Source organism: Pteronotus mesoamericanus, unplaced genomic scaffold, assembly GCF_021234165.1.
Source record: "Pteronotus mesoamericanus isolate MK-2021 breed Mesoamerican mustached bat unplaced genomic scaffold, CSHL_Meso_final contig_2, whole genome shotgun sequence".
Lineage (NCBI taxonomy): Eukaryota > Metazoa > Chordata > Mammalia > Chiroptera > Mormoopidae > Pteronotus > Pteronotus mesoamericanus.
In genome coordinates, this window is record NW_026555084.1 from 307,225 (window position 1) to 332,118 (window position 24,894).

The window sequence follows — 24,894 nt, forward strand, 5'->3', positions numbered from 1 at the left end:
CCCCTTTCTCAGACACATACATGCACCGACACACACAACTCAACCCACCCCCAGCAAAAAGCATCGCACAGAGGACGCCGTTTCCCAGCCACGAGGTCCCCAGAGCGGCAGGTGGTCTGCCTGGCAGTTCCTGAGCTTGCTCTCGGGATGGCATTTTGGAGGCAAAGCACTTTCGAGCCAGAAGCAGCCCTCGCGAGCGCTCAGACTCCCAGGGCCCCGTCTCCACGACTGTCACGCCTCTTGCCCGACACCGGAGAGCGACAGATGAGAGGGCCGCTGCCCTTGGACTCCCTTGAGGCCATGGTGGTTGCCGGGCCCCGAGGGGCTTCAGAAGGGTGACCTTGCTCCGCCTAAGGCCCGTCCACGGGCCAGGCTACGGCCTGTAGATCTTAATGACGTCTTTGATGGGTCGCCGGCAGATGGGGCAGCAAGCCCGCGCCTGCCTCCTGAGCCGCAGGCCGCAGCTGTAGCACAGGCACATGTGTCCACACGTGTAGATGACCGTGTCCACTTCGCTGTCGAAGCACACCGTGCACTCGCCGTTCTTGCTGCCCACCGGTTCCGGTGGGGGGAACACGGGGGACACCGGGGGGCTCAGCGGGGAGCTGGGGGCGGTCACTGCAGGGAGGAAAACCAGGCCAGACCTGAATCACGTGGCTCACGGCTGGGTTCTGCTGGGGCAACCCCACGAAGGCCAAGCTTCAACGGGGGGAACCTATGCGGGAGCAACTTCGGGAGATACCAGTTCTGGATTTCCTTCTGGGCTTTGCCCCTTTTCCTACCCTCCTACTCCCGAGCATCAAGCACCAGTATCACCCTCTGGGGTGCCCTATCTAGACGGTTCTCCTCCCTCCCGCTCAATACAGGCGGGAGGCGCGGGCACAGCCGAAGGAGCCGGGCCAGCCCCGGCCCCCCGCTCCACGGACTGTTTCCTTACCCAGGGATGACTCGGATGCCGAGGAGGACTGGTTGACACTGAGGGCCATATCGGAGTCGCTGTCGTCTTGGGAGCCGCCGAGCGACCCTGACGGCGACGGGATCGCAGGGCCGGACTGCAGGGTGCCTGAGACCAAAGAGACCCTGTCAGGTGGTGCCTCTCCGCCCGGCCCTGGCTCCGTGCTGCTCTGCACCTTCGCCCCCCGGGCTGTCTCATGGGAGGACAAGAGCCACCCCGCAGGGTTTGGATGGAGTCGTGCGCGTGCAGTGGACGCCTGCTGTTTGCCTGCCCGGCCACCATCCCCCCTCCATTTCCAGGCAACAGTGCAGGGGTTCTGTTCCGCTCACACGGGCCGGGTCAGGCCAGGGAGAACTTCCATCTCTTGGTTGCCCTGGCAGTTCAGGGAAGGCCCTGCAACCCAGTGAAGGCTGGCGAGGCCTGCCCGTGAACTTCCCCTCCCTCTGTCGGGAAAGGGCTCATTCCAGTGGGAGCTTAGCCCAGTGCTGCGGAGCCTGCCTGAGCGAAGCCAACACAGAGGGCCGTGAACTTCGAGATGGAAAGAGGGACGGGCTCCTAATGGCACCCTTTCAACACCTCAATCAAACAACAGTTGCTGTTGTTACCATCACTGCCTATTATTACACGTGCGGTGGCAGGCACCTGCTGAAAGCACCTCGCAACCCCGGGACACAGGTAACTGCTCCCTTCCTGCACAGAAGGAAACGGGGGCTCAGAGACTCTGAGCTGCCCAACGTCTTCATAGCTGACCAGCTACAGGACTGGGACAGCCCTTACATCTCTCTGTGCTTCAATGATCTTATCCAAAGATAGCACAAGGACACCCGTTTCACACCCTCCCTAGGAGGATGCATCGAATGAGGTCACACGTGAAATGCTCATCGTTCCTGTGATCATTTGGACTTCACTTCTCAGACCATGAAAGTGGAGCCGTGCCCTGGGGGAACCTTCTCCAACCACCACTTCCCTCGGCCGAGTGGGACAGAAGCGGTCGGTGGGACAAACAGCACCCCGGGAAGCTCTCCACGGAGGCGCCTGGTCCTGCTTCTGCCCCGCCCTCCTGGAGCCCACGCCTGGCCCCCTGCTGGCAGGCGCGCTCCGCGTGTCTGCTCAGGGCATGAATGAAGGCAAGGATCATCTCCAAAGAGGATGGTTCAAGCCTCCATTCCATTTTCTGTGGGCAATGTTATTATTTCCTCTTCTAAGTGTATTTGTATTTACTTTTTCTCCTACCCTTCATATGCATTACATTCGTAAAAAAATAACAAGTCCTCTCATCATAACAGGAATAAAGGTTGCACTGACCATTTACCAACCGCATAAAGGGTGCTAGGCCCTGACACCAGCGGGTACTTAGGTCGGTGGGGACCACGCGCGGTGCAGGGAGCTGCAACCTGGGCGACCCGGGGACACATGCTGGAAAGGGTATCTCGGGCCGTCCTATGGAAACTCCCAGTGGAGGTGGGTGGGTCTGAGGCACGCTCAAGTTTGGGAACCGCGGGTTGGGCTCCAGCAGCGGCGCAGTCAGGGCACTCACCGAGGAGGCGCAGCTGGCCGGCGGCACCGCCACGCACGGCGAAGAAGGCCCAGAGCGCCTGCGTGGTGTCCACGCACATCAGGCGGCCTCGTGGGCGCCCGTTGATGCCCAGATGCACGTCGCCACCGGGCCGCAGCGTGAAGCTGAGCGAGTCGCCGCCGCTTGGCACCGGCCCGGCGCGCGCCACCACCCAGTACTCCTTGCGGTCGAGCAGCGAGTCGGGGTCGGCAGGCAGCTCGGTGGGCCGGAGGCCGCCCGGGTCGCACGACGTGATGCCGAAGGCCAGCGCGCCGGGCGCCGGCAGCCCCGGGCGGCCCAGCTCCACGAAGAGGCTCTCCCCGGGCCGCAGCGGGCGCTCGGAGAAGACGAGCGTGCGGCCACCGTCGGGCCGCGGCGCGCAGGCCACCTTGCGGTCGGTGGACAGGCACACGTCGGGCCCGCGCATCACGTGGAAGCGCAGGTCGGCCTCCAGCAGCGCCGGCGATGACGCAGGGCGCGGGCGCTCGCGGGGCCCGCACGGGATGGCGGAGACCGCGTTGTCACCGGGCGGCGGGGCCGGGGCGCGGCCCAGCGCCAGGTGGCCCAGCTTGGCCACCACCTGGTTGTTCTCCAGCTCGTTGTTGTCGAAGTTGGCAGCGTCGAGGCTGCCGGGCGGCGGGCAGGCGCTGAAGCGGGCCTGGCTGATCCGCGCGGGCGGCAGCGTGTCGGCGAAGGCGCTTTCTGTGCCGGGACAGAGGAAGGGCAGGTGAGGGCTGGGGCCCGGCCACCGGAGCCCCCTGCCCCCGCTACACCCCTGCCTGTGAGCAGGCGCCATCCTCCCCCTCCCCCCTCCATTCTTTTTCTGGTTCATTTGTGAATTGATTTTAAGAATCACAGATGCACAGAACTGGATGAAGCACAACCTTAGTTTCCTTGACACATTCTTACCTTAGCGATGGGAAGATAGGCACCCCCCCCTTCCCTTTCTCCTTCCTTCTCTTCATCTCTCTTCTCTCTCCCTTTTTTCTCCACCCCTCCACCTTTCCTTCCCTCCTTTTCTCTCTCTCCTGTCTTCCCTCCTTTCTTCCTCTTCCCCTCCCTCCGAGATTTACATACTTTTGAAGGTTTAAAGGGCTTTCAAAAACTCTTTATTGTCTGTCTTCCCAAGTGGAACATTAACTCCAAGAAAAAGTGGAAGCCCTTTTTGCTCTTTATCTATGGCCTTATCCAGTGACAGGGCCTATTTTAAGCTCCTCTCCTTGTTTAGGCCTCACACTGTCGGCGAGGTGTGTACTGTGCGTACTCGCCCCTGAGCCCAGAAGGGCGTTGAGACAGAGAGGGGTCCACAAACATGACCAAGGTCACACGGCAACTAAGCGGCAAAGCCAGGACAGGAACCCTGGCTGGCCGGCCCCAGGGTGCAGGTTTGCCTACACCCACTAACTCTGAAAGACGGCGGCACGGAGCACAGTGCCCGGGTCGTACTCAGACGCTGGACGTGGAGGGCTTCCGGGAGAGAGGGACTCATTGTAATAACAAGAAACTAAGGGGGAGTTTCTTAAAAACCACAGCCATGGAAGTATTTTTGAATCATCTTTAGCGGTAGGATGTTAGAGTTAAGTAAAAAAAGCAAAATAAAAGTATTTGTCATTCAGGTTGTCGAGGTCCCTGTATTTGGTAGGGAAATGATTGGCCATCTCCCCAGCTGGAGTGTGAGCTCCTGGGGGCAGAGTCTGGCCCAGTCTGCTCGCCAGCACGTTCTCTGGGCTTCGCAGAGAGCTGGCAAAGAGCCCTCATTACTATGTGGTTTATTAGGCTGATAAGGCCCATCCAATCGGAAAGAGAAGAAAGTCCTTCAAGTATTATGAAGCTTTTTTAGTGATAAAAATGTTATCAACCATAATAAGTCAACAAAGCAAGAAAATGTGTTTCTCAAGCTTTCAAATCAAATCCCTGTTGCTAAGATTTTGTTACATGTTACCATTCTATAATTTATATCATGGAATAAAATATTTCTTCCTCTTTGGTTTTCCAAATATAAGATGGAGTCATACTAATGAACATGCTTTTTCAAAGAGCTGGCCTGAGCCCCCGGTGAGCATCCGGTGGGCCCCTACACACCCCTGCCCCCACAGGGCAAATGCTGCAGACTGGCACCCAAGTTCTGATCCTGGCTCACAGGCCTGTTTGGTTGGCCCCCTGGTGTTTTTTCAAAGTTTTTTTTTTTTTAACTCTATATTCAAAAAACTAACCTATCCAAATAGAATAATGAATGTTGACTCTCCAGGTTCAACAATGACCAATTCGCAGCCCATCTTGTTTCACTGACACCTCCACCAACTCTCCCTCCTACAGCACTTTGAAGCAAATCCCAGGCCCACCATTTCATCTGCAAAAATTTCAGTGCCTCTCTCAAGATGAGAGCAGCACACGACTCTCCCCACGAGCTCTCCCCACCAGGATGTCGGCCTCAGTTGCGGCCTCCTCCATGGGAGCCAGCGCCACGCCTGCCTGCCTGCCGGCCTCCCCAGAGGACCTTGCGCCTCTTAGCGGTGGGCTCCTTGCCTGACTATGGATACTCGAGGATTAGGGCATAAACTTGATGGCTGAGCGAGTGAGTAGATGAATGAATGAGCCAATGGATAAATACATGTGTGAATGAGTGAATAAGTAAGCAGGTGGGCAATGGAGCAGAGGAAAGCCACGGAATGGATGCACGAAGCAGTGAGTGAATGAGCAAGTAACTGAGTGAAGGAGCAAGCAAATGAACCTGGGCTGCACTGCGGACTCTGGACCAATTTGGCTTTGCCATTCAAGTCATTTAACCTCAGTTTTCTCAAATGTAAAATAGGGATGGCGAGTTGTCCTGAGAAATAAGTAAGTTAGAATCTGTCAGTTGCTTATAACTATGCCTGGTGCAGTGAGCCCACAGCGTGGTGTTCAAGAAACACACATCCAGGAGGACAGAGAGACATTGCCTGGGCGGGAAGAAGCGCCGCCCCGCCCCCTTGCAGCAGGGACCGCGACGCGACGCGACTTACCGAGGAGCTGCACCTCGTCGGTGATGCCATAAACGTCGATGAGAGCCCAGAGCGGGCCGCCCACGGCCACACCGCAGTGGAACAGCACGGGCTCGCCGTCGTTGACACTGTAGAAGACGCGGCCGTGGCGGTCCACCCAGTAGGCCAGCACGGTGTCGCGCAGCGCCAGGTTCTCAGGCAGTGCCTTGGCCCAGTAGCCGGGCCGCGTGACGAGGTCCGGGCAGGCGTACTTGGGGATGTCCTGCGGGCTCATGAGCGACGGGTCGTGCGCCGTGAAGCCGAAGCGCAGCGCTCCGCTCCAGCCTGGGCGCACGGCCACCAGGCGCAGCCGTACCTGTTCGTACAGCCGGATGGGCCGCTGCGTGAACGTGACCCCGTTGCAGAAGCTGTTGCGCCGCGTGGCTCGGCGCGAGTGGCCGTCCAGCCGCACGTTCTTGCCCTTGGCCTGGGCGTGGAAGCGCGGGGCTTCGCCCAGGACCGGGCGCCGCTCGAGGCCAGGCCCGCAGCATTGCCGGGTGGCGAGAAGGCGCGCTGGAGGGCACGCGTCTGAGGGAAGAGACAGGCAGGAGGGTTAGCGCCCCTCGGAACTGTGTGGCCCCTATCGCTTTTTAACAATCATCTCCGTTTTAAATTCCATTTTAATTAGCCCAGTCATTGATACACTTGAGAAGGTTCCAGCACCCCAGTCAGCCCAACACTGCCACAGAAAAGTCACTATACCCACTTTACAGATGAGCTAACTGTGTGTATGTGTGTGTGTGTCACTGTTCAGATCTGTTTCACTCCCAGAGGAACGAATACCACTGAGCCTGTCCCTCCGCAGACAGGCTGGGGTCAACTGACTTCTCCATTCTCATTAGATCCTTCCAAGTCTTCCTCCAAGGGGCACTTTTAGGTTGCAGAGTCTGGCCAAACACAACAGGGGCCTTGGATTCTTGGGGAGGAATAAGGGGTCTTCGGCTGCTTTTCTCAGTGCAAGTTTTGTTCAAAAGCAAGGAAGAGAAGGCAACAGAAAGACTGCAGCCTCGCCATCCCCCGGAAATAGAAGGAAAGGTGACCGAGTGCAGCCTGGAAGCCCGGCTCTCGGGTCCCTCCTGGCTGAGTGACAGGTGGGAGATCTTGTCACTTCCCCAGCCTGTCTCCTTGCCTGTGAGATGGGGCATTACTTAACTCACAGTTGCTGAAAGATCATGAGGATGCAGTTTCTAGAATACTTCCTGGCACCAGTTATGTGATTAATAGGCAACTAATAATATCCTAATACTGAGCTTCCAAGGAGACCCAAGCTACAATTTGATGACTTCCCATTCCCTTTACCCACAGAAAATGAAGACCTTCTTTATAAGCGTGGTGGCTTCTCTAGAACATATACCCTTCAGGATTCATTTCTAAGGGAACTTCCCCCCTAAGGACCTGGAGAAGCTTGGGATGGTCTCTTTTAAAGGATCTGGCTGCTGGCCATGAACCCTGGTTGCCTGGGACTGAGGCGAAGGCTTAACCGCTCCCACCTGTCCTCTGTCCCGGGGCAGCTCCTGGGGGCTCCCCAGCAGGCGGGGCGGGGAGGGGTAATTACTGCCTGAATCTCTGCTGCTTGTTCCCAACATTTTCATGGCAAGTGCTCATCAATTGCGGGCAGCCCCGGGCACACACTGCTCTGTCACTCGTGGGGGAAGAACACGCCCCAGGGAATGACAGGCTCCTCCGTGCCCAGCCCGGGGTCACTGTGCTCTGGGCACATTGGGGGGCGGGCGGTGTTGATTAACATGGAGGCTAACGGGAGCGAGGACAGGAGAAAACGAAGAGGGAGAGGCAATGAGGAGGCAGGCGCGGCCCGGCCCGCGAGGAACGCCCCAGCCGCTGCGGGAAGAGGTCATGCTGAGAAGTGGAGAGGCCGCTCTCCAAACAGAAGCCCTTGACCCGCAGGAGGTGAAGTACAAGGAATAAAGCCAAGGCCTCCCACAAGAAAAGGCACTAAAGGGACGTGAGGCATTCATCCATTTGTCAAATGTTTAGTGAGCACCCAGTACGTGCACGGGAAATACGCCAGTCACCAAGGCGGGTGGGGTGCCCACCCAGCGCCACTGAGGTTCCAGACTCCGGCCGGCGGGGCGGCTACTGGGCCCAGAGGAGGCCCCGGCCTCAGCCAGGGGCTGGGGACAGGAGGGGGTGCCCACAGAGCCTTGAGAGGGGAGCAGGAATATTCCAGGCTGACGGAACGCGAGGGGCAGCAGGTGGGAGTGGGACTTTGTGGGGGCGGTAAGTGCCGTGGTAGGTGTGTCCGGGGTGTCTGAGGTTGGGCAGCCGCTGCCTCGCCGGGGCGGGGGCAACATGGCTGTAGACATCACAGGCACCGGATGAGAAGGCCCTGAATGCCAGCCCCCGAGGCTCAGACTGCACCGCGGAGGGCTCCCAGCAGAGCAGGACGGCACTGCCTGCCAGGGAGGGGCCCTGAGGCAGCAAGGAGAGGGGACGCAGAGCCAGGCTGCGGCCACCTCTGAGAGGGTAAGAGCGAGGGCCCACTGGAGAGCTCCTTCATGAGGACAAAAATCAAACGGGTGGAGAAACAGCGATGGGTGAAAACACTCGGGAAAGGCAGCCCAAGGATTGCAGAGCCGACGTTCTCCACGCACGCACGCACGCACGCGCACATGCACGCACACTGTGGCCCTGTCCAAGCCCCCAGCTTCTGGGCTACAGCCTCCTCCAGTATCCAACAAGCCAGATTGTCCCCAAGGTCCCCAGCGCTGGCAAACTCTCCAGGAAACATTAAATATGACCACAGATCAAAGCCCTTCTGGGCGCCAGAGACCACAAGCTGCCCTTGTTTGATGATTTTGAATTCCCCTGCCTCGCTGTTGCTTTTCCAACCTTATCTCTCCATCGACTATACCAAACAACTGGGGAATTCTAAGCAGATGTCCCTGCAGAGTGGCCTCGTGATTTAAATGGATGCTGGGGGGCAGGCAGAGAAGCACTGCTTTGTTACTATAAGGGGAAGTTTCCTGCGAAACCAACTATATGTTAGGATAAGATGCAGCCAAGTAACCAGTGAAGTTTACATATTTGTTTAATCTTGATTATATGATCCAACTTCCTTCAGGGAATAAGGGATAAACACTATTTTTCCCCCCTCAGAGGCCAGCAGTGCCCTGGTGTGAGTTAAAGAAAACCAGAGTGAAAAAAGTATCTAAGAAGATGTGTTATTTACACAAATTGAAAATGCTTAGAAGAAAAGAACAATAAGCAACCTCCAAACTGTACACCAACACATCTGCTTTGAGCTCGGCTTGGGGGAAGTGGCTTGGGGAAGAAACAGAAATCCAAACCCTGGAGAACATCCTAGTTTGGAGATGTCAGCGGAAACCCAGAACATCAGCGTGCGCCTCTCCTCTGGGCCCCTCAGTGAGACCTGGAAGACTGGGAAGAGTCATCTGCATGCTGTAAGATCGCCGAGGACGAAGCAGGCAAACCCGTCAGACACTCGACACGTGGCACATAGTAGGTGTTCGCTGAACACTTGGTCCCTTTTCAAAGTCACCTTAAGGGAAAAAGTTTATTCCCGGGCCGGATATGTCTGCTTGTGGGTTTGGTGAGTGACTATATTCTGAAAAGTGTCTCCCACGGAGGGCCGGCGACCTTGGCCAGGAAAGGCTTCTCGAAAACCCTGGGGTTGCTCTCACTTGGTGTCCAAGGACAGAGGCCTATTTTTAAGCCTTCTCCGCAGCAGCTCAGAAGTGCACTGTGCCACCCCCTGAATAAATCCTGCCCATCGTCCCAGCCCAGCCTCCCCTTGGCTCTAAAAAAGAGCCCGAGGAAATGGCGGTCACCGCCAGGACGACATGGAAAGCCACAGCTCCGACTCCCCTGGCCGCCGAGATCGCAGCTGCCAGCGCGCTGGCATTCAGCAGATGGCATTCTGGCTGAAATTTCCAGCAGGTTCTGGTCCACAGGGAAGGAGAGTTGCCAGCAGGCGCCCAGTCTATTCCGCACGCTCCTCTCACAACCAGCCTTTGATAGGGCCCTTACCACGCACCGGCGCGGGCCCGCGTGCGGGGGTTAGTCCTGAGGACGACCCTGCACGGTCAGCTTTACCCTCTTCATTTTCCAGATGAGGGAACGGAGGCTCTGAGAGGCAGCAACGCGGAGCAGTGGCAGGAGGGCCAGGCTCGGGCCTGTGTCCCATACCCACCCCTTCTCCAAGGCGGCCCTGTGGCCGTTGGGGGCCCGGGCCACGAACCTTGAAAGCAGCGCTCTTTCCCTGAAATGTACCCACACTGCACGCACAGCATTTGACATGGGGCTTCCTGGACTCACGTAATATCCACCCTCAGACCGTGGACCTCAAGTGAGAAGTCTCCGATTCCAGCCACCCGTGCCCAAGTCCCCAGTTCAGACCAACACTGTATGCGGTAGGAAGCCACACGGTGCGTGTACACGCGCATGTGTGTGGCGGCGTGTGCATTAGGGAGAAAAGGCAAGGCTGGTCCTTGGCCAGGCTTCCCACCACCCGCGGCAGGGCCGGGCCACGGTCTCCTTTGGCATCAGGGAGCACCTCTCTCATTGGTGGGTTTGAAAGTGGGCTAGGAAAACAATAACTAGCGCTCCCTCACCTCTGCCAAGTGGGGCAGTGACACGCGTCCAGGGGACAGACGCCAGCTTAATGGGACTTTGTTCTCCGTTTCGGAGGTCTGCTCAGCCAGCACCCGGAATGGAAAGGGGCCAGCGCGTGCTGGAAACCGCCACCCTTCTCCCCTCCCCGTTTCTTTGCAAACAATGTCGGGTCACCTCAGTGCGGCCAGTGACATGCCTGTCAACAGCTACAAGGAGGCTTGGCGGGAGGCCAGAGGTGACGCGACACGGCTTGTTGGGAGAAAAGCCGGTTCCTTCCAGGCCAGAGTGGCGGCCCTCTTTGCTCAAGTGGGCCGGAGGCGCTGAGTTCCCAGGGGGTGAGGTCATCCCGGCGCCCCCTCGAAGTGTGCTCAGGGGCACCGGGATTCCCAAGCCTGTCCAGACCCTCTGCGGGGCCCCTCAGCCGAGGTCTCCTGATAAACGAGTCCAGGAAACTCCATCTTCAGAGGCGCCAGCTCCCGGGCTCGGGGCCCCACCGAGGATGGGGGTGGGGGTGGCGATGAGCCCTCGCTCTCTCTCAGCACATCGCTGCCTCCTTCATCTGGCCTTTGCGGAGCTTCCACTCCACGCCAGGGCCTGTGCTAGCTGGCTGCAGGGACACGGGCCCCGACGGATCACACACGGTCCCTGCCTTCCCTGAGCAGGGGCGCAGCGCAGACACCGTGACAGCCCAGGGCGTCCCCGAGCCAAGGGGATGCTTCTCTGAGAAGCTCCTCTGCAGACAGAGGACGAAGGGCCGGCGGGAGGATAGACGACGGGGAAGTGTGTTTCAGGCAGGGGAGCAGCACAGGTCAAGGCCTGGAGGTGAGGACCAGCTGAGGGCACTTGGGGGACTGCAAGGAATTCAAGGCAGAAGGGAGAGGGCAGGGCGGAGGGCAGGGGGCCAGGGGCTAAGGTCCCAAGGGGCCTTAGAGCCATGCAGAGGAGGCTGGGGCCCTCGGGCAGGCTTTGGGGGTCGCCGCACTGTCTGAAGCAGGGAAGGAGCCCTGGAGCACCCGCCTCCCTGAAGGCTGAGATTCAGGCCCCTGGTCTTCCCACAGAAACTGTCCCTTCCGTTCCCCACTGCCTGCCAGCATGACCCAGCACAGCGGGAGTGAGGCAGGCGGCCCGGGTTTTAGACATTGCTTCCAACGGCTGGCCCAGCCCTGCCCCGCGCCCCGTTTCTCCTCCGTGCCGCCCTGACGCCGGGGTGCTGATGAAGGGCCAGGCTGCCAGCGCTGTCCTCCTCCTGGCTGGGAAGGCAGCCACTCCCCCAGGCCCGGGGGTGCCACCCGCAGGGCCTCTGTCCCCAATTCTTGGAGCCACAGGTCCACTGCCTCTGCTTTCCAGGGTCCAAAGCAGCTCAAGGGCAGGAGCAAGCGCCCTCGAACATCCCAGTTCTCACTCCGCTGGGAGGTGGGTCCTGGCCGCGAGGGGTGGCGAGCCCACCTCCGTGGCGCTGCCAGCGTGTGGCAGGTGCTCGCCACACAGCCCATGCACAATCGCCACTCCTGCCAGGTGGCTTCCAGACGAGGAGACCAAGGCCTAGAGAGGTGGGGGCCCTTGTCGGGGGCTGCCCCGCCTGGGAAGGTGGTGCCTGTTCGAATCTGGGCCTGTCTCGTCCCGAAGGCTGCGTCCTTCCTTTTTTATACCTACTCCTCTCCCACAGTCTCTCACTTATGCCCTGACCTGCAAGGGAAAAGCCAAGACGCTGTACAAATAGCTTCAGCCACCTTCTGGCTAAGGGGGCGAGCTGGGCCCTGGCTTGGTCTCAGGGAGGGGCAGGGCGGGGGCTGGTGGATGTAATCAATCAGCTTGTTTTGAGCTGCTCAAAAGCCTTGGTTTGGCGGAACTTGGGATGAACAATAAACAAAGCATCTAAAAAAGGAAAGTGGGTGACTAATTATGGGGGCAGGGGAATGGGGCCCCAGGGCCTGACGTCTCTAAGGTCTAAAAAGGGACTGAAATTGGGGGCGGGGCATGTCCTGAGAGGCAGACCTCGTAGGGGGTGATGCAGAGCCTGGAACCAGCCGTCCGCCCACCAGACCTCCTGTGACCCCCCCACTCCCCGCAGACCCACTGCTGGTGAGGAAGGAAGGGGGACTCCCAGAGGCTGGGAGCGTTGACCTGGGTCACATAGCCGGGAAGGAGGGGAGCTGGCATTTGAACCCAAACCAGCCTGGATCCCAGGGCAAGGAAGAAGAGGCCATGCTGCCCTGGGCAAAGCGGAGAAGCGGCCCCTGCAGCGAACAATGAGAGCACAGCGCCTGGCGCACAGTAGGTCCTCGGCTAACGTCCTTTTCTCCCCTGCCACGTTTGGCTCTGGGCCCCACCGAGAAGTGACTCTGAAGGCTGCCCCTTCCACTCCGCTTCCTCCTCTGCAGACCCAGCTTCCTCTTTTCTGCCCCCTCCTCAGTCACACTGGCCTTCCTCCAAATGCCTGAGGGCTCATGGGAGCCTGTGGGTGTGGGCTGAGGCTGGCGGAGAGTCTGTGTGGACCCGGTCCCCTAACTTAAGAGGGGAAGGATATGTGTTGGAAATGCAAGCTCTGGAACCCCAATAAGCATCTCCATCCGCATCCCCTAATCCCTGATGACCTGAGAGAGGGGGCGAGCTGGCGTTTCTCTGTAGCCCTGTGGGCCCATGGCTCCCATGGGGAGAGGGGCTGGCCCAAGATCATGATGCAGGTCAACAGCCGGGTCAGGATTCAACTCAGATCTGAAGCCAATGGCCATGCGGGCTGTTGGCCATGGCAGGCCCACCTTGGACCTCCTGCGGGCCAGGCCCCGACCGCCACGATGAAACAAAGCGCAATACAGTGAGCTCTGCCTGAAAGCGGACCTGCTCGCGAACCCGCGGGGGCTGTGACCTATCCCAGGGCCTGGAAGGTGCGACCACACGGCAGGACCACCTGGTCTGATCGGTCCCCTCCCCACATCCATTGCAGGAGGACAGATGTCCTGTCTCTGGTGGCCACGTACAGACTCCTTGTCTTGTGTCGGGCTGCGACTTCCCGTGGAGCCTCCTCATCGCCGCCCTGTAGGGGAGGGACTATCAGGGTCCCGTCCGACAGAGGAGGCGATGGAGGTCCAGAGGGGGCAGGGGCTTGCTCAGGGTCACACAGCTCGGGTGCAGAACTGCGATCGGAGACTGAGGCTGTTTCCAAAGCCAGGGCTCCTTCTCTAACCGCCTCTCTTGGGATTCCAGCCAAAGGTCCTCTTTGTCATGATCATGTGGCTCTGCACACAGATCTGGCCCTCAGGGTCCCCATGCACAAGTGGGAGATGGGACCTGGTGACTCTGAGCCTTCCCTGGTCCTGGGAGCAGAGCCCCGGGTGGCCTGCGTGCAGGGATGAGGGTCGGCGCCATCTCCGGGGACGTGGGGACCCCGCTCTCCCACCTCCCGCCCTGGAATTGCCCGAGCCTCGGAGGGCACGGCCGCTCTCCTCTGCAGTGGAAAGTTACCCAGCCGAGCAGGCGCTGGAGACACAGAGAACGCCTGTGCCCACCCATCTCATAAATCCATCGTCCTTGGGGGAAAAGGAAAGAAAATGCACGCCCCAGGGATATAATTGTGATATAAACAATGTGTGATGTTGGGGATGTAAACAAAATACACTTGCTAATAGCGATGGGCACCCTGCCAGTTCTGAGTGCCAGACGCCCCCGCCCTGCCATTTCCCCCAAATGGCTTACTTATTAAAGAACTCCCCCCCACCCCAACGCCCAGAGGTGAGGGTGAGCCGCCCGAGTCTGGCTATAAGGATGAAGGGAGAAGGGAGGAGGGCGAGCTGGGACTGACGTCCAAGGATGGCTGTCCTAAACCCCACTCGAAATACCTGTCGCTGAGTCTACGACAACACTGAGGCTGGGAGGCTGGGGGAGGGGACAGACCCGGACAGGTGGCTCTGTCTGTGCCTCCGTTTCCTGACCTCTACAATGGGGCTAACATCTCCCAACATGCAGAACAGGCAGGAGGGTTATAGGAGTGAGAGAGGGTCCTGCAGGCGTTCAGCTGATGAGCCCTGAACAGCACTCTTCCTAAAACCTCGGGGTCGAAGGCACCTTCATGGGCAATTCATCCCAGATCCATCTGATGCTCCAGTTGCCCAGGGCCTGAGCTCCACGCCCATGTCCAGCTCCGGCTGGGCTAACCACCGGGACGGCTCCAGCAAAGGGTGCGCGCTCCCCATCCCTGCTTGTCGCTCCGGACAGCTTCCACAGTTAGAAAGCTCTTACTTTGACTGAGCTGAAATTTGCCTCCACATGATGCCACACAGCAGTCACGTCCGCCTTCGGTCCTCAGTGCCCTTCCCCATCAAGTTGGCTCGCTGGCCTCCGGGATTGGCAGGCAGCTCTGGGCTCCAGAGGTGCCCAGGACATGCCGCTGGGGATTTGTCGCTCCCCTGGGGATGGCACGGCCCTCGCTTTGCTGTCCAGAGAGACCTCAGGACCTCACCGGTCCTGCTTTGACAGGTGGTTGGAGATCTACATGCCAGACCTGGGGGGGTGCCCGCCGGGGTCCCCTCAGCCAGCTGGAGCCTGCACCCACCCTGCCATGCCTAGAGGCAACTGTGAGACAGACAAGTCAAAAAGAGGTGAGCAACTAAAAACAAGTCTGCCAGGATTTCCAAATGCTTACAGATTCCTGCTCGATACTATGAAGGCTTCCAGGGCAAATGTGAAATGCCCCCAATATGACCCCTGCCCTCAGCCGGGCAGCGGTCCATCCCACGCCAACACAGCTTCCTTCTAGCCACACTGCCCGAGCTGTGTGCCCTTGGGAAGACACTTTCCCTCTCTGTGCCTCTCTCTCTGTTCTGTCATCATACTATGGGACCAATAGCAGTAGCTGTCTCACAGGGCTCGTCCTGAGCGCTATATGCAGGTACCTGCCTGGAGCAGCGTCTGGCACAGACCGGCTGCGTGATACAGCTTGGCAGTTATTATGCCTCTCTTGTGCGTGTCTCCCTCGGAGCCCGGGCCTCAGCAGGGGCGGGGCTTGTTCGCCCAGTGAACACGAAGTCCTAACAGGTGCCCGTGTGAACATTTACTATCTGTCAGACGCTGTGCATGCCTGAGAGGTAACATCATTATCCCCTTGCTGCAGAAAAGGGAATCAAAGCTTAGCGAGGTCAAGCGGCTTATCTGGCTGACGAAGGGGCCAGGCTGAGACTCGGATCCGGGGATAGAGCAGCTCTGCCTGGGCTGTTACCAGCTCTGCTCACAAGGGCAGCGCAGCGCAGGGGACAGCGTGCTCCTCGCCTACAGGACGGCCGGCGTGCGGGGTGACGGGGGCTCTCCCCAGCCTGCTGCTGTGCTGACGGAGCGTGGGGGCTGCCTGGAGCTCTGGGCGGGAGGGACCTCGGAGCTCAGGGGCAAGGGTGTGGATGCCCGGTGTGTGACGCCCAGCAGTGGCCAGCGTGGGTGGCCGGCTGAGGGTCAGTGTCTGCCAGGCAGACGTGTCAGGAGGCCGAGCCCTTGCTGGGCAGGAGGGAGGGTGGGATTCCCAGGGGCCACCTCCACCTTTTGAGCTACAGATTAAGGGGGAGTCCTGGGGTGCGGTGAGAGGGGGGACCGACCTTTTCCCCAGGGCAGCTTCTTTGTGGCTGCTGTGGACGGAAGTCATTGACTTTCCCAGGGCAGAGAGGATGAGAAGGTGCATCTGTGTCTTCTTAAGGGGGGCAGGTCATGGGAGGAAGGGAGGGGCGGGGCCCCCGGTGATGGGGATGGGCAGGCTAGGTGTCAAATCCTGCTCTGCCACTTCCTGCCCGCCTGAACCCAGGCCCTGAGCTCAGTTTCCCCGCCCGTGAAATGGGAGGCTGTTTCTGGAAGCCTGTCCTGGTGGTTTAAACGGGGGTGGTTTAAATGGAGAGGGTGAAGGGTCTGGCGCGAGGCAGGCAGGCCAAAGCTCTGACCACCGCTCCGCGGGCCCGGCACGCGTGCTGACCTGCAGGGCTGCACCGGCCTCCTCCCTTCCTCCCCTCTGCTTACACCCTAAGCGCACACCTGCATTCCAGGCTTCTATTTTAAGACAGCACAGGGCACCGCTAAGTACAGGAAGCCTTTGGTCCAAAAGAGGGCAGAGATGACTCCTCTTGTCCATGGGGAAGATTAAACAGCTTGTTCTGAGTGGTCCTCACGGCCCAGCCTCATGCCAGTGCTACGTCCCTGCTGGCAAACATCCAGCACATCATCCAGGCAGTGACTGTGGCCGCTGGCCTGCAAGGCACCCTGCCTCATGCCCTGACCTCTGACCCGACATGCCACCCCCACTTGTACTGAGACCCCCAGAATGCCACAGATCCCCATATATGACATGCTTTCCCTCCCCTCAGGCCATCGCGCATCTACCCCTTTGCCTCGAACAGCCTTTTTTGGTCCCTTCTTTTGGTTGACTTCTCTGCTTTCTGGTCTCAGTGGGACAGCACCTCCTCCAGGAAGCCCTCCTGCATTCTCCAAGCTCTCATGACCCCCCTGGGTTGCCCCTCCCCCAGTTACTGTTGTAAAGGCCTGTCCTTGAGGTCTCTCCCATGAGACCTTGAGTCCTTATACCCAGGCTGTGACCTCGGGCCCAGCACAGAGCCAGGCCTGGAAGTCTGAGGACAAAGAAAAACTGGAAAATTTGACCTGCCAAGAAGATTCTCCCCATCAGACATCAGGTGTCTTGGAAAGAACTCAAGCACCCCTTGAGGGCTGCTGTCAGCACACGCGGAAGGCACGCCCCGCCCCCCAGCTCAGCCCTCAGTCGCAGGCTCCTGGTCACCCAGGCTTGCGAGGCAGGAAGCGAGGGCTGGCTCCCGCCAGCCAGACCTGCCCAGACAGCCAGGGGCAGGTCTCTCCTGCCTGCGGCGGTCGCCAGCGCCCTGAGCGCTGCGCTGAGGTCTGCTCTATTCCAGCTCACTCTCACCACCGCCACCCCCCGTTCACAGTGGGGAAACTGAGGCACGGCGGGAAGTACCTTGGCCAAAGTCACTCCACTGCGAAATGGCCGGGCAGAGGTTTGAACCCAGGCAGCCTGACTCCAAGATCCATGTTTTAGGCCAGGACACCAGTCCCCCGGCTGGTGCCCAGCGAGTGGTCTCCTCATAAGCCTTCATCACTGTGACTGTGGAGAGAAATGCACCTCACATTGCCACACTCACACAACACACACTGGAAACAAAAGCGTATGAAGCAAAGACTCTCTTACGACAGGAATGCACTCACTATTTTATTTTTTATTCTATTCTATGGTGTCAAGGGTTTTTTTTTTTTTGTTTTTTTTTTTAAAAAGCTGTTCGTGCACAACCCATAGTTGATAGATCACGTGGTCCGGTGCGCAGGCCTTGTTTGCCTGCGCCGAACCGTCCCCCTCCTCCCCCTCCCTGAGGTGCAGGGCAGCGGCACCTGTGCCCTCCGATGAGCCAATCAACCTCTTGCCCCAACGACAAGAGCATTCTCTTCCCCTCCCACCAGCGGCCAGTTCCAGGAGTGCTGCCTGCGGCCAGCCATCTCCTTCACGGCTGACCCTCCTGTGCCTGGCACGGACAGGTGCCCCGCAGATGTCAGCTAAATGAACGAAGGAGCACACGCAGGAAAATACAGGGCCACCCCAGCCTGGGCAGGCGGCGCTTAAGTGGAGAGCAGGGTGACAGAGCCACAGAAGACCCTAAAGGCAGACAGAAAAAGATGCCACTCCAGGGGGAGGTTGAACTTTCCTTCAGATGTCACCTCCTCCAGGAAGCCTTCCCCTCCTGCTGTAGCACCAGAGCTCTCTCCTTTCCTGCTGTGGGGAGTGAGAGTGAAGGGAGCAGAGGCGAGAGCAGGAATTGGGTATGAACAGAGGACGGCCCTAGTTCCTTCTGGTTCCAGACTCTCCATGGACAGCTTTGCAACTTGTCCCACGCACTGACAGACCCATTCCCTCTTCCTCACTTCCCTGGATGGACAGGACCACTCCCCTTCCAGCTTTGCCCCCCACCCCATCCCAGCATCCTCATGGGCCTGCCCAAGGGGCCTCGGCTCATCGTCAAGGTGGCGACAGCGTTGTGGGTTTCAGGGCTGCCGGACGGACCCCTGTCACTGTAAGAGGCTCAGCTCGGGCCTCTCGCTCAGCTGGGTGGGAGGGAGGCAGATGGGGCGGGAGAAGGCGGGCAAGCCTCGCTGAGCTTTGCGCTGCAACTGGGTGAAGGAGGAGGAGAGGTGTGGGAGAGGAGAGTGTCACTGGTTGGATCAGACACGCAGCCACGGCAATGGCTGTAAAGAGAGTGACGAAGGCCTCTGTTTTCCCTAGGGCTGAGAAAGCCCAGATCCAGGGAAGGGGGAGGCTGTCAGGCCCTTAGGGCATCACCCCCAATGCCAGGGAGCAGCCAACCTGACCCATGCGGGACTGGCACCCACACCCTCCTTTCTCAGGAACTTTGCAGGGACAGCGTCCGAGGGGCTGGGGTGGACGTGGGTGCTTCCGCTCTGGACACAGCATCTGCATACTGTCCATCTAGACTAGGGAGACTGGTTGCCCCCTTACTCCAGAGAGAGTGCCTTTGTCCTCTACCTCTCTGAGCCTCCTCTTGCCTCCCTGTAAAATGGGGATAAATACAGCCCCTTGAAAGGGTTGTTATGAGGATTTAAAATAGACAATCAGGGCTTGGCACGGAGCAGGGTCAACATGCCTCCCCCGCTGCAAAGCTCCAGGTTGCCAGTGATTGAACTCACAGTAAAAGGTGGTTGGCCTGGCCAAGCAGGGACTTATTTAATGATTAACCAACCCAAAGGGTAGTTTGCATTCAGCCTCTTCTCCAACCAGAACCACAGCGCGCCCCGGAGGTGTGCCGAGGGCAGGGCCTGAAAAGGGAGAAGAAGGAAAAGAGGAAGAACTTCTCCCCCCAGGAACTCCCCTAACCCCGCCTAATGCCACCTAACCCCACCTGTTCAAGCTTTTCTTTCCTCCTTACAAAACCCAGGGTAAGGCTAATGGGGCCCAGAGAAAAGGCTCACGTGGTATCAGCAATAAGACAGACCTGGGTCTTCTAAGCCCAGCGTGGCCACTGCCTAACCGTGTGAATTGGGGCAATGTCTTAACCTCTCTGTGCCTCAGTCTCTCCATCTGTAAAATGGAGCTGGCACCGGATGTGGCAGGATTGCAACTAGAAAGAGGATGAGTCACGCACACAGTGGGAGTTTAGCACAGGCCAATTTCCATGTGGAGCCCTGCCTGTTTTTTCACAGGGCGTCTGCCTGCGTTGTGGATACCGTCTGTGAGCGCTGCCCATGCGCATCCCACAATCGATTGTAAAGGACATTCCCTTTCTTTGGCTTCTCCTTATTATGCACAATAGCATGCCAGGTGGATTTTGGGGCACCCATAAATGTTATCTGAACCATGGCTCGGGAGGGCGCTGCATGGCCAAGGAAGCCTGCAGAACTCTGGAGCTAGAGAAACTTGGATCTCAGTCCCGGTTCTGTGAACTGGGGGAGCCATGTGAGCTGTGGCTTCCTTGCCTGTCAGAGGGAGATGATCATCCCTCCTGTGCACGGCTGTTGCAACAGTGAAAGGCGTTCATTTATTCAACAAATATTTACTGAGCACCTACTATGTCCCTGCCGCTGCACCAGCTGCTGACCATACAGCCGTGAAAAAAAAAAATAGACAAAATCCTCCCTCTTTAGACAATCAACAGCTAGCCACACACAGGGCGTGGCACATGGGGACCCAGGCTAAGGAGGAACAAGAAGCAGGGTGGAGGAGGAGGGGAGTGCTGGGGACAGGGACAATGGCAGGACCTGCCCGGGAGCAGAGACCTGAAGGAAGCAAGAGGGAAAGCCATGTGGGGGAAGAAGGTTCCAGACAGAGGGCGCAGCAAGTGCAGGAGCCTTAAGAAGAAGCGTGCTTGGCATGTAAAAGAAGCCACATATGCAGCAAGCCTGGCACAGAATCCAGGTGCTCAGCAAATGCCAGCTCTCTATTTCAAGTCCCGTAGAAGAAACCCCACGCATGTGTCCTTTCCCTGAGAATGAAATACAAGGATTTCTGCAGGGCAAGACGGAGCCGAGTGTTCTTTCAGCCTAAGACGCAGGCAACAGAGCTCCAGCGCCGGGTCTGGAGCCCCTGCCAGGCACCAGGCTCTGGGCTGGGCAACCAGCGACACAAGATGGTCCAGACATGGTCCCTGTCCTCACGCAGCCCCAAGACCAGTCATGGAGATGGGCCACCACAAGGGCGGTGGTCAGATGAACAAGCAGAGACCTAAGAAGGGATCGAGGTCGCAGAGCAAAAGATGGGATCAGGTGTGGGTTGTCAGGAAAGGCTTCCTGGAAGAGGTGACAATGAAGTTGGATTTTGAAGGTTGGATTGGACGAGGAAGGATATTCCAGGGGTGGGGAGCATCGCAGACTGAGCACAGAGGTGTAAGAAATGGCACAGGGCGTGTGAGCAACTAATCTCAGACAGGTCAGAAAACAGCAAGCGGCCCTTCCTATTCTCGGCAGCTGCTACCTAATGTGGCTCAGGAATCCAGTTCTGTTCCGTTCCTCAGACTCGATGCAAGCTTCAGCCCCAGCTGGGGGGTGGCATTGCCCATACGTAGCTGCTGCAGCAGGTAAGCAAGCTACCCCGAGGTCCCCTGAGCAGGGCGGTCCAGTCCAGAGCCAGGGCCCTGTTAGATGGAGACTACAGAAATTTCCTGCTACGTTTAGCACACCTGGCGGTGTCCGTGCCTTCACCCACATGGACCTGACCCACGGGTGACTGAATGGTTTTTGTACTAGAACAGTGTAAGCGTTTCTTTATTAAGAAATTTTAAAAAGGGGCCCATGCCTCCACATGGGGTCCTTTTAGCTGGGAGATGCTGCCATATTTGCCAACATCCCTGGACACCTCCTGACCGCATGGGTGGGTTCTCCTGCATGGGGTCATAGCCCTGTCAGAAGGAGGTGGATGCCGCCCTCCCTGGAAAGCGGACTTGGGTTCGAATCCCAACTGCCACTAACTGGCTGGCGACTTTACCTCTCTGAGAATTTGGAGGTTTGAGATGCAATGGCCCTAAAGCTGCCCAGAGGCTTATGAGGTAGGAGTTGGCTCCTCCTCTGGAAGTCGGCCTTCGGAATCCAGGACTCAGCGGGTCCACTTGAATCCCCTCCAGAGGAAGAAGCAGTTTTTGTTTGATAACACCTCGAAGGGAGGGCTCTGTCGGAGTGTTAGAGCAGAGACGGGGCTGTCTGTCCCTCTCTTCCTGAAACCTCACGCTAAATTTACCCACAGCTGACTTGCTTCCCCGCTGAGCTCTGCTTTTGTACTTTAAGCACACACATCTCTCACCTTCTGCAGAAAGGATGCTACAAATGCCCAGCCTTCAACCAACATAAAGCCTTATTCTAAAGCCCTGGAGATGGGAAGACGGCTCGCACGCAGACCGGGGTCCCCACCCAGACTCTTCCCTGCTAGTGATGTGACCTTGGGTGAGTCATTTTTCCTCCTCGAAGCCACAGTATCTTCATTTGTAAAATTGAAATGCACATCTTTCTCATGAAGCTTCTTTGCATATCCTCTTAGGGGATGCAAAGTCCGTCTGGGGTGTGGAAAGTGTCCCGGGTATGCAAAGTGCGGGGCACAGAGCACTCCCGCGCTGATCTGTTCCCATGATGATCAGGCCTTTGGTAGTACGGCCTCCACTGCCTCCCAGCCTCCCGCACCCCGCCCCCCCCCCCCCCCCGCCCTTTGAATCCCCTTACTCTGGCCCGGCAGTGCTGCGGTGGTTTTAACTAGGGGGCGATGCGCTCTGCAGCGGTGGCTCCGAGGGGCTAGAGTCCCTAGTTGAGCGGACACCAGAGGGGGGCGCAGCCGGCGTGCGCGTGGGAACGTGGCCAAACCGAGGCAGCTTGTGCCGCGGGGGCGCAGGGCGGCTGTAAACTGGGGTACCCCTGAGAGCACAACCCCCACCCCCCATTCAGCAGCTGCGGTGTCCACAAAAAGGCGTCTCTGGCCGTCGGAAGCCCTGGAGAGCCCGCTCCAGTAACCGTCCCCCCGCCCTCCGGGGGCGCCCCGAGCTTCCTCATCAGCGCCCTCAGACTGGAACAAAGACAAGGGGGCGCACGGCATCGCCCCAGAAGCCCCTTCGCTCATCTGGTCAAAGCCGGGAGAACAAGGACGGGGGTCCCCAAGGTAACCAGGACGCGGTACCCGCCCTCCCGGAGCGCAAAGCCTAGCCGCCGGGTGCACGCGGATCCGGGGTCCCAGGGTCCCAGAGGCACTGGAGACTCCAGCCCGCTGGACGCCAAGGGCTCCAAAGCGGGGGTGGCTCTCCGTAAGTCACCCAGCTGGTCCCCCAGGGGGAGGAGAACCCCAGCGCCCTCCTCCCGGGCAGGGCTCCACGGCGTACCTGGCAGGGTCCTGTGCACGGTGTTGCCCATCGCTGCTTCGGGGCGCGGCGTTGGCGTCAGCGCGCTTAAGGCTCACGAATGCTAATTACGCGGTGGGCCGGCGACCCGGGCCGGGGTCGGGCTGCGGGGCATCGCGGCTGTACGGGCGAGCCTGCAGGCGGCAGCTGGGGCGGGAGCCGGGAGGGAGGTGGCGGCGGCCAGAGAAGGCGGAGCCACCGGGCCGGGCCCGCCGGCTCCGCCCCCGCCTCTCGCTGCGGCCAACCACGCAGGGAGGGGCGGGGCCGCGGACGCCGCATCTTTTGAAAGTTTGCACCAGGTGGCGGGAGCAGAACCGCTGAGACTCCCGCCCTCGCTGTTCCCGCGCCCGGGACACTGTGCCCTCTGGATGCCAGGCTTGTCAGCCTGTTGGCCTTTCCCTCTAATCCAACATTTGGAGAAACCTCTTCCAGGCGCTGGGCCACAGGTCTTTGGACACACACACAGGCAGAAGGTCACTGTGGACAATATACTAACGGGCTTGAGGAAGACAGTCCAGCCAGGTGACTGGGGAGTGGGACCACGCACCTACAATTAGGATAAACTTAGGCAGCGTCCAGCGGTTGGGAGGGGGGACCCCATATTCAAGACACATCTCATGTGCCAGGCGCTGGGCTGGGCACTATACAGACAAAGCATGCTGGTGGTGAAGACAAAAATAACAAGCAATTAACATCAGGTAATGTAATGATCAAAGCCAGAAAGAAAATAAAACAGGATAAGAGTGGTGGGGTGGCTTCGAGGGACTCTGGGAGAACCTGGGGGCCGTCAGCTCCATCCGATGGACAATAAGAAGTCGGTTACGGGAAGAGCTAGGGAGAGTCTGGGATGGAGGGAGCAGCAGGCTTTCCTCATGCATTCACCCACCCCACGGGTGTTTTTCTGAGCACCTCTGCTGCCTGCGAAGGAACCCACACCACACTCGGTGGGCAGTGAAGCCTGCTAGTCCTCATGCTCACAGGGCTCCATTTTGCAGATCAGAACACAGGCGACCGACCCAAGGCCAAACCAGTTTTTGTCTGGCTCTGCTTCCCATGCGCTTGTGTCTGTTAGGACCTTATGAAATATGTCACTACCCCCACTTCCCAGACAATAAGGCTTAGAGACTGGAAGAGAGGTGCCCAAGATTCCCCAGCTGGTAAGGGGCAAGGCTGGCCGGGGGCTGTGTGAATGAAACGGGGGTATCTGGGAGAGACACCCCTCCCCCCACCCACTCAGTTCCTCCCGTCTTCTGCCTGGAGCACCTGGCCCAGCGCAGAAGGTTTTGCTTCTTCAGGATCAGCTCAAAGCCTCCACCTACAGGAAGGCTTCTGTATTCCCCACCGTGCCCTGACTCATCAGATGCGTCTGAGCATGAGGTTGCGTTTGTGTTACTTCCTTAAATTGAGGGTGTTCTCTCACTTTTTAAACACTGAGTCCTGTTGGGGAAAGGCACAGCAGTTTGAGCTGCCCTCGGCCTGTGTGAGTTCGGGGTGCACACAGAGGTCAGTTTCCTTGTAAAAGGAGCTGGGCAACGTTCACTCACGGAAAGCAGTGGGGCTTTGTGACTGCAAGGGATGAGGGTTGTCACAAACGGGCCTTTTCAAGGTCACTTTCAGGGCACCGCAACAAACGCTGGTGTTGTGCCAATCACAAGCGTGCACCTGCAGCACATGAAGCCCCGGCTGTCCTACTGTTACACGGTGGCACCTGCCGAGCGGTCACCTGAGACCCGGATCCAAAAGGGCTGTGTTTTCACCCTGGCAGGTGTGGCTCAGTGGACTGGGCACTGGCCTGCGAAGCAAAAGTCCGCTGGTTTGATTCCCGATCAGGGCTCCTGTCCGGGTTGCAGGCCAGGTCCCCACTTGGAGATGTGAGAGAGGCAACCGGTCTATGTTTCTCTCCCTCTCTCCCTCATTTCCCTCCTCTCTAGGATAAGTACATAAATAACTCAATGGCTGTGTTTTAGCATCTTGGTCCCTGTGACCTGCTCTGGAAAATTACCAAAGCCCCCCCGCCCCCACACAACCCCAGGTGACGGTGAGTCTGGTGTCAAAGCCACTTGGAAAGAACTTGAACCAAACCCTTTCTTGAAATTTGAGACCAGACAAAAGTAGTCTTTCCAAATTAATAATGTTCTATCAAAAAGGGTTTAAAATATGGATGTCCCAGTAAAGACATAACTTAGGCATTGCACACCGATGAATGAGTCATTTCCACCCCTTAAAGTTTATATCATTCAACTTTATTGTGCATCTTCTCACTGGGAAAATAGGGGTTGCCCTTAGCCTTTATTGGGGTCGCCCAATATCGAGCATATACAGTAGTTCCCTGCCCCCAGCCGCCCACCGCACTGAGGCTTTTTCCTCCGTTGCACCCTGGGGGCAGGCGAGGTGGCC

The 24,894-nt window shown here is 58.5% G+C and overlaps 1 protein-coding gene across 1 annotated transcript; it reads right to left on the reverse strand.

Moving 5' to 3' along the window:
• Positions 1-373: 373 nt before the first annotated feature.
• On the reverse strand, positions 374-22,510 carry NEURL1B (neuralized E3 ubiquitin protein ligase 1B). Its single transcript, XM_054568589.1, has 5 exons — positions 22,480-22,510; positions 5,513-6,058; positions 2,493-3,212; positions 938-1,063; positions 374-618 (listed from the first exon to the last, which is right to left on the reverse strand). The coding sequence occupies exons 1-5, from the start codon at positions 22,508-22,510 to the stop codon at positions 374-376; spliced, it is 1,668 nt and encodes a 555-aa protein (XP_054424564.1).
• Positions 22,511-24,894: the final 2,384 nt, after the last annotated feature.